Here is a 13,688-nt window from a genome sequence, read left to right on the forward strand (position 1 = left end):
AAACAGTGTGAACTCCAAAATCGGCGTGGTGCTACATTTTAAGCCGTTATTTTCATTTCTGTGAAAATTAATTGGTTTAAACATTGTGTTCCCGAAAAGGAGGTCATGATCAGTCGCATGTGATTTATCAGGCAAGATATAGATAACACAAGTGGCTCATATGCACATTTTTCTGAGCGATTTTCAATTGAGGGTCAAAAGTAATTAAGGATTATTTTAGTTTTACTGAACTTCGCTCTGTGATTGGTCCAGAAAGCTTGCACTGTCCTCTCAACCAATTAGATGGAAAACTGAAAACAATCTCGACTTGGTCATTCGCCGCGTTTTCCCGCGCTTCAAGCAGTCTGCTTTCTTTCACTTTGACTTCTCATTGGCTGATGATAAGGCAAACCTTTGTTCTGAATGATGGACGTTATTTGGTTTTTGTTCTACGACACTCTGTGAAAACTGCTCCGATCTTTTCTTTTTTTTTTTTTTTTTTTTCATCGTTGCATAAAGCAAATATGCTAAGTGCACGATAGCCCCAGCTTAAGAAACTCCCAATAAGCTCCCATTGATGGAATGGCAGAAAAAGGCTTCGTCGAAATTCGATCCCGTGCCCCCGGGATACTAGTGGGCATCAATACCAACCTATAGCTAGCTACCAAACCACATGTTGAGAGCAAAGCAAATTTTTAAGGGATTTATAGTGGCTATGCAATCTCGAGCTCGTGCTGAAAATTTAAAACAAAAAAAAATTCTTTATTTTATTCAAGCTGATCAAACTTTACACTATTCACAATATACGACTTAATACACTTTTGAAGAAAATGACAAGTGTAGAAGCCTATAAAGAAATACAGAAATTTTACTTTTGTAAACATAATTTCCTGTTGTCCCCTCATGGAGATGTTATGGACAATCAAAAATTTCCATTCAGGGTGTGAGTCAAAAATGTAACCCTCGCACAATTCAGTCAGGAGATTGTTCTGCCTTTTCATCATCTCCCACTCTTTCCTCACGGGCACAAAATGCAAGACTCTAATAAGTGAACCTAGAAAAAAAAAAAGTATGCTATTCAAAATTCTTCCTTCTTATTGCATCTTTAAGGTATCTGATCTGTCATGATTGAATAAAAAAAACAATAAAAAAGAAGGGAAGACACTGATTGGACCCGTGAAAGAAAAAGAGAGGATTCACTCCTAAACGATCTTCGCCCAAGTAGAGGCTGTCTAGCTACTCTTTCGGTAGTGGTATGCGTGCGTATGTACATTAGAGACCTGCGAGGAAGGACAAGCGGGAAAAGTTTCGTGTAAGAGCCTATACCTCAATTTTAAAATGCAAATGATGAAAAAAAAAATTAATTTTCAATACAGCAATAAGAAATAAGTAAACAAAAACAATCTAGCCTAAAGACGGCCTCTAATAAAAAAAGAAAAAATTGAAAAAAAAAAAAATTAAAAACTGTAAGAAATGCGAATCAAAAAAACTTCAACAAACAAATAGTATTTTTGATGTTTTTGTTGCAACTTAAGTGATTTTTCGTTCAGTTGCAAGTCTTCAATCCCTAATAGAAAAGATCAGAAAAAACCGCGCGGAGAGTATTGCTTTAAAGAAGCCGTAATAAACTCTTAAATTATGCTAAAAAAAGTATGCTTTTCAAACTTCTTCTTTCTTATTGCATCGTTTGTGAGCATGAGATGACAGTTTTTTTGTTATAAAGAGGGACCACTTTTAAGCTTAAAAAAAAATGGATAGTGGCCTAGATATAGAGATGTCAATCTCCAATCAGTAGCAAAAGGCTAGATGTAGTTACTATGTAAATATCTTTTGATGCAGGAAGACCATCAGGCAGCTCACGAAACCAATTGTCTAGTCTCTGCTAATTCAGTCTAGCTGCTACACAGTCCTTCGTTGCATCTTTCGTGTGGAAAAACATCTGGAATAAATGGTGGGTGTTTTCAATTTAAATACAGGAGTTTGAGAAATATTTCGCTTGCCTTGAATCCATTGCATTTATTTTGAAATGGATTTAAACTAAAGTACTGACAGCACTTGTATCACGGTTAACGAACGCCATAAGCAAACCTCTCATTTAATTTTCCTTGCTATTTAGGAAAAAAGAAACCATTATAATCCAAGCATGAACCAAGGAAACAGATTGAATTGTAATATCCTGTAACTTTATTTTTTTCATAAAAATCGTAGCTAACTGTCAATATGCTCTTAGTAGTCGGCGTTTCTTTTTTTTTTTTTTTTCCTTCTAGTTATTTCCCGTTTCAGCGTTTAGAGAAAAGAACACACTGTCGCAAGGCCATCGATTTCACCTCAACCAGTTTCTTCCGATTGTTATCGAAACTGACAGCTTTTTGCTTCATGGATTGATTTCAGGTTCTTTTATTATGTTTTAATCCCTAAAAAAGTCGAAATCGTTGTAAAACAGATACAAAAACTGGTCTCTTACCTTTTTAATGGACTGCTCGGCCATTTGTTTCCGTTCTATCTTAATGTATACATTGCGTGCTCCTCTCCCTCTTTGATCAAAATTAATGATTTCGCGAATTGCCATACGGATTATTCCAGTAATTCAAAATTCACTTTCTCTGGAAAAGTTACCTTAAATCAATAGCCCCTCGGGGAAATTAACTTTGCTTGTGGTAAGTTAATAACAAAATGTAAAAGGAAAAAAAAACAAATTGTCACGATTTGTTTCTGCATTTTTTTGTTCGCTGCTGGATTGCTACTTTCAAAGAGAGATGTCTACATCTCATGAGAAATAAAATGGAAAAATGAGTTGAATAATAAAGATGACTGATGGGATTTAGGTTTCCCTCGTCATTATATATTAAAGCGAACTCTTTTCTTTCTATTTTGTTCTTGTTTTTGTTTTTTTTTTCATGCTGGGCTCGCATGAGAATTCACTCTCTCTTTCCAAAGCGTCCAGTGATAAAAATATCCTTGCGTGTCTTGTGTCATTGCTGATTTAAGGAAAACTTCACGTTTCCCAGGCAACCAAATTAGTGGAGGTTTTAAAAAAATATGCGAGAAAAATTAATTACAGCAGCGCTGATAATCAGCAATAATAATATCTCGTACGGAATGAGTAATTTTTTCTGCATTATGAATATATCTCTACAATATTTGGCATGGTAAGTCGAACAATTCTGAATTGATAATTTTCTTCATTCACTCGTATCAATTTGTAGTTTTTTTTTAAATCTTTTTGTGATTTTTTTTTCTTTGAAATCTGTTTTGTTAAATTCTGTGAGAATGTTTAAATTATTAGACTGGCCAAGCTACCTTCTAAACCGAAGAAAAGTGAATTTGTTGTGGTTGACTCAGACGCGGATCCGTACCGGTTTCCACCGTTTTACGGAAATCGGTCAGAATTTTCATAATAAAAGAAACAAATAGATATGCATATATTTTTAATAAAATTAAGCTGCAAGTTGCAGCAAATATACTGCCCGACTGACTCAAAAAGCCAGGAAAGGACACTTCAGGTAGTTAAAATTGAAAAAGTTTCCCGTGGGAGCATGCCCCCGGACACCTCCAGGAGTTTGCGCCTTTGGTGCTCTTTTTGCAGTAAATTGGTCAAAATTTTTCCTAGATCCACGCCTGTGACTTTTGTGGAGTTTGAAATCTTCTCTTTTCCAACAGGGTGAAAGAAGAATCGTTCATACCCCTGCGTTTTTTAAAACTGTAGGTTGTGTTCTTTAGGGGTTAATAATATTTTTCGCTTGCTTCCGACCTCATCCTTTCGGGTATATGGTATTTTGAGGACTGGACTGTACTGGACTGGACAAGTAAAACGCGGACAAATAAAGCGTGGACTAGTAAAACGATGACTGGTTATACGTGGACTAGTAAAACGCGGACTAATAAAACGCGGACTAGTAAGACGCGGACTAGTAAAACGCGGACTAGTAAAACGCGGACTAGTAAAACGCTGAATAGTAAAACGTGGACTAGTAAAACGCAGACTAGTAAAACGCGGACTTAACAACAACAACAACAACAACAGAAACAATTTCATACGAAGGCGATTACAACACTTGATGGCGAGCCAATTTAGTGAGTGACAATCCCTGTTTGACCTTTAAGCTACAAATGGGTTTGACATGCGCCAGATACAAACGATTTTATAGGTTTAGGCTAACAAAGAAACGAATTTTATTCAGCAGCAGTTCAAAATCTTAAAATACACTTTCGTCGCAAATTTCACAGCAGAAACGCAGGATTTTGATGAATAAAAGTCGTATTAAGTCTCCTTGTGTCTAGGTAGAAAGAGTCTCGTTGACTTCAGCTTTTCGGTGGAAGAAAAACCGATTTACACACGCCATTACAGAAAACACATATTTGCATTCACTTACAAATTGACTTTCCGCGACATTTTAAAACGGAACAGAGGTAAATCTTCGAAGATTAATCGTCGTTGGAAATAAAAATATACTTTCCGTAAGATCTCTAACTGTTTTTCTTTTTACGAGAAAATCGTCGCATGATCATTTAACTCGTGTGTGTTTGTCACGCCAGTACTGCTGTTTGGTGTATGCTTCTTTACTCTTCAATTGACAGGTGTCACATCGTGACAGTTATTTATCAAAAAAATGCTTCAAAATTTGTTCGGAAGCCTTTAATTACCTTTACAAATAAAAATGTTTCCGCGAAAGCTTCCTCTTTAATTTGAAGAACCCGAATGATTTAGGGCTACAATTACGAGTTTAATTACGGGAAAATCCTCCTTGAACTTAACAATTTGATAGCGAGTGAGTTATAATGAAAACAAACGTTATTCAAATTAAAGAAAAAGCTTTCGCCGAAACATTTTTATTTGTAAAGGTAGTTAAAAGGCTTCCGAACAAATTTTGAAACATTTTTTTGAAAAGTAACTGTCACGATGTGACACCTGTCAATTGAAGAGGAAAGAAGCATACGCTTTTGGAGAAACAGCAGTACTGGTGTGACAAACGGCAAATCGTATTGAGTAGACTGGACTGGACTGGACTGGACTAGTAAAACGCGGACTAGTAAAGCGCGGACTAGTAAAACGTGGACTAATAAAGCGCGGACTAGTAAAGCGCGGACTAGTAAAACGCGGACTAGTAAAACGCGGACTAGTAAAACGCGGACTAGTAAAACGCGGACTAGTAAAACGCGGACTAGTAAATATGTGTTTTGGAGTCGTCAGTCTGCTTGTTTGTTTTCTGTAATGGCGTGTGTAAATCGGTTATTCCGTCTTCTACCGAAAAGCTGAAGTCAATGAGACTCTTTCTACCTAGACACAAGGAGATTTAATGCGACTTTGATTCATCGAATTCCTGCGTTTCTCCCGTGAAATTTACGACGAAAGTATATTTTAGATTTTGAACTGCTGCTTATAAAATCATTTTTAAAATCGTTTTTATCTGGCGCATGTCAAACCCATTTGTAGCTTAAAGGTCAAACAGGGATTGTCACTCACTAAATTGGCTCGCCGTCAAGTCTTGTGATTGCCTTCGTATGAAATTGTTTTTTGTTGTTGTTGTTGTTGTTGTTAAGTCCACGTTTTACTAGTCCGCGTTTTACTAGTCCGTGTTTTACTAGTCTGCGTTTTACTAGTGCGCGTTTTACTAGTCCAGTCCAGTCCAGTCCACGAAATACCGTATGCCATCCTTTCTTGATGTACCAGTGTTTTCTGTTTCCGCCCCTGTCTCTTTCCTAATCATTGATCAAATTGTCGTCTTCTTTAAGGACACTAATCTATACAATACAAGAGGTGGCCAGGGTTAAGAAAAATTTTTGTTCTATTTTCATCGTGCAGGAACAACTATCCGAAGAGCAAGTGCAAGGTATGATTGAAATTCCAAAGCATTCTTAAGAAAATACGAATCTGCTAGAAAGGCTCCTTGTCAACAGAAGATTTTATACAAGACCTTGCTGAGAGTGCAAACTCAGTCGAATAGATATGGCTCAGTTAATGCCGACCTTTGCACTGAATTTGAACCCTTTACACCCCACTATCAGTATGAATATTCACCATACTGCTCCTCGCACAATAGGTGGTTTGCACGTTACGTCATTGCCGCCATGTTGGTGGACGTAAACAATAGATATTTCATTAGCTCCTTTTGTTCGTCCGCCAGCATTTGTTCCTTTCACTATTGTTATCTGTGTCTCTAGAGATTGGTTGCAAACCACCTATTCCTAAAGTGTTGACAAGGAGAATTCGTTTAACAATTGAGGGCTTCTTTCGTTGGTGATCATTTCCTCTATTTTTGTGATCTAAATGTGTGATTCAGGGAAGATATTGTAGGGCGAGATTAGTTAAAAGGTTAATGCAACTATTCTAACCGCCTCCCGGTTAGCTCAATGGATAAAGCGCTGGACTGATGTGCGGGAGATCGAGGGTTCGAGCCCCGGCCGGACCAACACTCAAGGTCCTAAAATAATTGAGAAGAATATGCTGCCTTTCTATAACATCAAGAAACGGTTTAGATATACTAGTCTTCTCGGATAGGGACGAATAAATGGAGGTCCCGTCTCCTGAAGGGTTAGGGGTAGGAGACGTCAATTTCCCACGCATGAGATTACTGTGTGATGGATGTCCTCCCCTGGGTTGGGATGGGTGGGTTGTTGTCTTGCATTTCATACATGAGCCTCTGGCTCGGGCAAGATGGGTAACTATGCCCCCACGTAAAGACATTAAACTTTGATCACTACTATTACTAAAACAAATGATTTGGCCATTTACGTAACATTCAGCGCATGCTGGTTCAACTACGTGCTTTGTGTCACAACATGTCCTCGTATGTTAGGACTAAGTATGACAGCATGGATTCTACATTATCGTTTGTTTTGTTTTCTTGCATTTGATTACCAATTCTATCGGAGTAATTTTCAAATAAGTATCGAAAGTACTTCGAGACTGCACTAGTTTTCCTTTGCTTCACTCCGAGTTGGTCCAGGAAACTTGCACCAGTCATTCAACCATTCGGATATCGAAATAACTCCATGGTCAATCACGCCTGTATTCTCCAGCGCCCTAGGCATTTTTGTTGTTCTAATTTTGAATTCTCGTTAGCTCTTAAAGGTATTTTCCTTTTTCTGATTGGCTGTTGTGACTACTTTACTTTTGGCTCTACGATGCTCAATCAAAAAGCGGACTTCATCTTCGCTAAAGAAGACAACCTCGTTCTCAGGGCGCTTTTCCCTTGAAAGAGAGGACGGGCGGGAAAAGGCCGTGGCATCGGCCGGTCACATGGTGATCTTAAATATTCATTCCAGTACTAATATATGCATTCCTTTGGGAATAAAGATAAAGACAGACTGGCATGGACTCCCCATGTGGCTTTTTTGGTCGCTTCGCATTAACGCCACAGCCTAATTTATTACACTCAGGTTTTTCCTATGTTGGATGCGCAAGTGACCGGCCGAGACCAGGGCTTTTTCTCAGCGATTCTTCCTCTCTTTGAAGGGAAAAGCGCCCTGAGACTGAAGTTGGGAAGAAGACTGGAAATAAATGATGGGTGTTTGTTTCCATTGCGAGCATCTCAAAAAGTGCTGTATCATATTTTTTCAGAATACAAAGACGCCTTTTGCTTGTTTGATCGCGACAGCAATGGCTACATCACCACAAGAGAACTTGGTTCAGTTATGCGATCCTTAGGCTTTAATCCGACTGATCAAGAGCTGCAAGTCATGATCAACTCAGTTGATTACGACGGTGAGTGTTTCTAAGGGAGATAAGAGGGTAGAGAGAGGGATGATCGGAGCTTCGTCGGAGCTCCGACGAAAGGCAAACGCTTTTAATAATTATTCACCGAAGTGGCACGGCAAACAAACTAGCGTTCACCCTACGGAAAACGAAGGTTGAATTCACGGAAAACGGAAAATGCAGCGATCTCACGCTCGGGAAAACTGTAGTAAAATGTTGAGGGAAACAAGCTATACACTAGGGTTTTCGTGGAGCAGAATAACAATCGACAAACACCATGTTTTCATGGGATTCACCGTTCGTAATTCTGTGGGAAAACGCTTGGAAAATGCAGCGTTCGCGCGCACTGGAAAACTGTAGAAAAACGTTCAGGAGAACAGGCTATTCATTGGTATTTTCCTGGTGCTGGAGAACTTGCGATGAACTTCGTGTTTTTCTTGTATTTTACTGAGGGTGGACAGTGAATTTTCCGTACGTTTTCAGATATCGGAAAACGTTAGTTTCGTGTTGAATTTCTCAGTCCGACGCCATTCCAGAAAATTAACAGTGAACCCGGACGGTTTTTTTTTTTTTTTTTTTTTTTTGCCGTGTTAAGGTGAACAGAGGTGGATATAAACATCCGCCATTTTTACCAACACTTTGGTGAATGATTGTTTTATTATACACCACACAGAAACTAAAAAAAAAAAATCAGTTTATATCTGTCAATATACTGAAACATTGGTCGGAAATTAAATTGTTGACGCGCCATTTCGTCTCTTTGGCTGCGCGGGGGTTAATAGTACTTGTCAATCACTTTGGAACCAGCAAATCAGCTCGCACCAAAAGAACCATCGACCTGTGTGGTATAGACCTACATTGCTATTTTTGTACTCACAGACACACATACACACACTTACACACACACACACACACACACACACACACACACACACACACTTACACACACACATATACACAAACACGTTTACAACTATCGTAACGAATGCCGAACGTGAGCGCTTACTCGAGGAAACACGCTATTTAAGTTTACTTTACACATACTGAAGTTTTTACCCTGAAAAGGTGCGAAAAAATTTCCATCACAAGACTGTCGAATAAGCTGAGAGCCAGTTAAATGGCGCGTATCTCATTTTTCACTTGTGAAGAAAACGATACGTCCAATCTGGAGCCGTGTATCCTGTGTTTTTTTTTTGTTTTTTTTTAGGTATGAGCTGTACCAAGACGATTTTCCTTTAACCTTTAGTGGCACTGTTTCTCAAACCTTCGGAAAATTCTGCTCTCGGGACTGTTTATTAAGTTAAGCGAAGACTTGAATGTTAATGTTGACAGAAAAAGTTGAAAATTGAAAATACAACTTGCATGCTGAAAATAGACCTCGAATGTTGAAATTAAAACTTAAATGTTAAAGACAGACTTAAATGTTGAAAATGAAACTTGACTATTGAAAATAAAACTTGAATGTTCAAACTAGACTTGAATTTTGGCAGGGATTTAAAGTCATCGAAGCAGAGCTAAAGCTGTCTCGTGTTTCTCTCTTCACATCTTTCGTGCTTTTGCCAATTCTTGCGTGGTCTACAACAAAACAGAGCAGCTCAAGGCTTCTCTATTTGTTAAATATACATTAGCAGTGATCACTATTATCAAATGAGGCAGCGCTTATGGAAGACCGATCTGAGAGACGGCAGAAATCGACCAGCCTTTTAAATATATCGGAAAAAACTGGTATAGGTGTTAACTAAAAACCCACGCCATTCGCATGTGCCGTTACAACCTTGACAACATCTGGCTTTCGGGAGACACGTTTTTCGATTTCAGATCTGAATTGTTCATCAAATACAGTGCTTTCATTTCGCACCGATTCTTGTTTGAGTAGCTACGTGATAAACATTTGCAAATAGTAAACCGTATCTTCCTACAAGCTAGAGAAAAAAAAATTCGAACTTCGATGAAGCGTGTTATGAAAAATTCTGGGATAATTGTATGTACTAGGAGCAACGTCATCATACCTTAAAAAGCAATAAGAATTTGCTCAAAATTTAGATATCAAAAATAATAAAAACTGACCAAAACATACGCGATAAAATATTATTAACTCATGCGTTTTATCTGCCGCTTGGATTTCTAATGTTTTGCATAAAAGTTGTGCAATGGGAATGTTAATTGCCTTTCGGCCAAAATGCATCGCCTGTTCTTTTCGTCGTTAGCTTTGAATTACTGAAAGTGATATCTAGAGATCAGGTTGAAGAAGGGAGGTTAATGTCTAAAGAAAGTGGGGTGTTGCGTCGGTGAGGGGGTATTACAAAGAAACTTTGGTATTATCAACTTAGATGGTAATATAAATTGCCCACCGTAAAGACTTTCTCAAGTGGACGCCTCGAACGTTAGCCCTTGATCGTCAGAGCGAAAAAGGCTTTGAGCAGCAATGTACAATTACATACTTAAACACGTGAATCTTTAACTGTGTTAATCTTATCTTTGGACAAGATATCGATATAATACCCTCTTTAACTACACCATTCGATACTTTCGTTTATCGTTCTGAAGGTAATTCACAATTAATAACTGTGCCTTAAATAATTTATTCTTATTCTGTATTACTTAATACTGACTACATGGTCTCGGGTGCGATCATTCCCAAGACAAGCACACGTATTTTTTGCTATCATCGGCTGTAATTTGTGCGAGGAAAAATAATATCGAAACAAATAAACAAAGAGAATGAAATTTAAGTTCAATATCGATACGGATAAAAATCAGCTAGTTTAAAGTCGTAGTCATCCCATATTTTAGTACATCGTGTCCGTTCCCTGGCCTTAAATTACCGTATTTTTAAACAGTTTTCTTTAAGTAATCATTGTCGTAATGAAAAAAATTGGCATTTTCACTTTGATAAAGCTATTTTTTAACGTGCGCGTTTCTTAAATATTCCCATCGGGTACTTTTATTTATTCATTCACAAACAAGAGTATAATCTCTCCGTTCACACATTGACTCTTTGTTGATTTTTTTTTTTTAACTCATAAAAAATTGTCTTGTCAATCTCTTTCCTTAGCTCCGAATAACAATAAAACTTTTACAAGTAGATACTGAGGTTACAACGGTGAAAATTGAACTTCTGATCGGGTACTTTTAGCCCTTTGTATCCGAAACTTAAATTATTCTCAGTTATTCTGTTTGCCTCTTCCTCAAACCACAAACGTATGCTTACAATGAGCTCCGATAAGTATGGATTCGTTTCGGTGGACTGAGCATGTAAAGAAGCTATGAGTAAATAACTTCAAAAATCATACCGGTGAAATTTTTAAGACAAGTACAGTCAGTCGCTAAATATATCTTTTTTTTTTTTCGGTTTTTTTGATGCATAAGAACAAGCTTACTTGATATACTACTGCCTTGGAAGCTCTGCCTTTTAAGTTTACGTTGAAAATTATAAGGAAGCGGAATGAGACAATTTTCTGCGAAGCATACAATATGTAAACATAATGTATAACTGTATGTGGGACAGAGAAGTGCGAAATGTAGTTTTTGATCACGATCGAAATAAAAGTTGAACGCTGCAAAGAATTTTCTATTTATTGAAAGATATACAGGTAGTTTAAGATGTCACTACAGCGTCGTGTGGGAAAACGTTGTCAATAAAACGACTTCTCTTTTCCCCAAAGAACTACGCCGGTAGCTCGATGCATCTACCGTTTCTGACGGTGCGACGTTTACCCTTCTACACAACATGTGAATGTAGCGTTGAGTCCAAAGTAAAAAACATGAGCTGTCGAGACTTCCTTGCTAAGAGGACGTAGAAGTTGAAGATTTCACGTTTTCGTTTTGTATAGGCGCCTAAGAAATAAAACAAGTTTTAAACGCCCGTGCTGCCTTTTGTTTTGCTTATTAGATTTGTTTTGTTCCTTACATCTTTTGTTTGGCTAAGTTCTCATTGTCGTCAAGTCTCTATTTCTAAGAACGTGACGTTAGTATTTGACAAAGTGAGAGATACGCTTTTGAAATTCTTACGTAAAAGGATGACTGGGGGCGTGTGATATTTGCACACCCGTGTCACGCCTACGAAAAATAACATGTTATGGGCATAAAACGACTGGGATTTGATCAAACTAAGCCAGAACACAAGAAAGCTTGAAAATTTGAGCCACGAAGCAGTCTAATATGGTTTAAAGCAATTCAAAAGATTGACAGTAAGTAACATTTATCTCTGAAGCTGAGATCACTCGTTTAATGCATTCGACGGCAGCAAATTAAAATGATGCAAAGAAAAAAAAAAAAAAAAAACACGCAAACCTTTTTTTTTTAAGTTTTTACTTGAAACAAAACTTTTTAGATGCCGAATGCTGCGAAAAAAACAAATATATAAAAAAATCATGTTTCTACGGAACAGAATAATTAACGATTTCTGTTTTTTAAAAAAAGGAAACGGTGTGATCGACTTTCCAGAGTTCGTAAAACTTATGGAAGATCAAAAGAAACCCGACGAGCGAGAGGCGGACATGATGCTAGCGTTTCGAGTCTTCGACGCCGACAATAAGGGATACATTGAATCAGCGGAGTTGCGCTACATATTACTCAATATGGACAAAAGAATCCCAAGAGAGGAACTTCATGAGATGATCGTCAGTGCCAAACTGGATGAAGATAAAAGAGTAACCTACCAAGGTGAGTTGAGAAAAACGAGTCGCTTTATGTCTATAATTTGCAATAAACAGCTAGCTGGCCGCCTGTACCGTAGCCTGACTAGGTGACCAATGCAAAGAATCATTCACATTTAGTGACTGAGCGACCGATCAAATGACTTACTTATTGAGCGACCGATAAACAGTACGGCGTACTTTCATAATAAACAACTGTACTGTATAACAATGCTATACTCGATTAGAGCCAACCTAGAAAGCTTTGATAGTTAAACACGTTCTCCTTGTCAGTACAAAAGGGGATGCTTAGAGTACAGTACGGGGAATATGTCTAAGTGTTAAGATGAAAAAGAATAAAGGAAAGAGTTACTAAGAAATACTTGACATTGATTTCTACAGAATTTCTTGCCCTTCTTGAACCACACGGTGAGACATAAAATCAGCTCCTTGTGGTTAAACCCTAAGAAGTTAAAAGGTACTGAAACAACAGCATCACACTGAGTACGTCTGCTGAAAGTCCACCCTCGAGCTGCCATAACAACTGGAACAAGCCAACCCGACGTCATCCAGCAATTACTATATCACTTTATAAACTTCATTTGCGGAAAGAAATTCTAATTCATATAAGATAGTTCCAACCCTCTTTTGTTCCTGTGAGCATGAGCGTTTCATCTTTTACAGATACGCGTTTCATTTGCAAAAAGTACACTTTCGTAGATTGTCCTTATAAATATTAAAACTTTGCCTACGGACGCCACAGCAGAGACATGGCACACCGTGACGGTAACAGCCATGGTGTGTGACGTCATAGTGACCTAGTTAGTGAGTTGTTATCAAAATGGCGGCGAGGTAGGTGAATTCTTAAAAAGCAATTAAACACAACCTTCAAAAAATTACGTTTTACTTTTAATTAGTGCACCTCTCTTGAGGTGATGAATAGTAAATTTTTTACATGGTCTTATCAAGAGCGAAGATAAAGCTTGAGCATACTTTTTCTAAAATGAAATAAAGGTACTGCAAATCAAATTTATGCAATTGGACAGCTTTGCCTTGAAAGAAGTGCCTTCAAATCAATTAGAACTATTATTTACAATAAACATCAAGCATATGTCTCTTATATCTCTAATAAGTTAACCTGAAAAACACATTCTAGTTAATACTAGATAAATCACAACAAACTCACCTCTGTAAATATTAACTCACGAAACAAAATATGAATTCTGAGAGATAAAAAAATACGTTAATAATATATTTGATTTCATATTTAGCCGTTTTTCATTTAACGTTTTTTAAAATAAAAACAATTTGTATTAAAATCACTATTTCTCTGACTGTGTCATTCCAGTTTATACCAATCCACACTATAAAATAAT

The 13,688-nt window shown here is 37.5% G+C and overlaps 1 protein-coding gene across 1 annotated transcript; it reads left to right on the forward strand.

Annotated features, from left to right (window-relative positions):
- The first annotated feature begins 1,818 nt into the window (after window positions 1–1,818).
- Window positions 1,819–13,634, forward strand: LOC111342553 (neo-calmodulin). The gene is made up of 5 exons (XM_088738303.1): window positions 1,819–1,930; window positions 5,783–5,810; window positions 7,541–7,684; window positions 12,098–12,340; window positions 12,715–13,634. The coding sequence occupies exons 1-5, from the start codon at window positions 1,928–1,930 to the stop codon at window positions 12,750–12,752; spliced, it is 456 nt and encodes a 151-aa protein (XP_088594429.1). The 5' UTR covers window positions 1,819–1,927; the 3' UTR covers window positions 12,753–13,634.
- Window positions 13,635–13,688: the final 54 nt, after the last annotated feature.

Source organism: Stylophora pistillata, chromosome 11, assembly GCF_964205215.1.
Source record: "Stylophora pistillata chromosome 11, jaStyPist1.2, whole genome shotgun sequence".
Lineage (NCBI taxonomy): Eukaryota > Metazoa > Cnidaria > Anthozoa > Scleractinia > Pocilloporidae > Stylophora > Stylophora pistillata.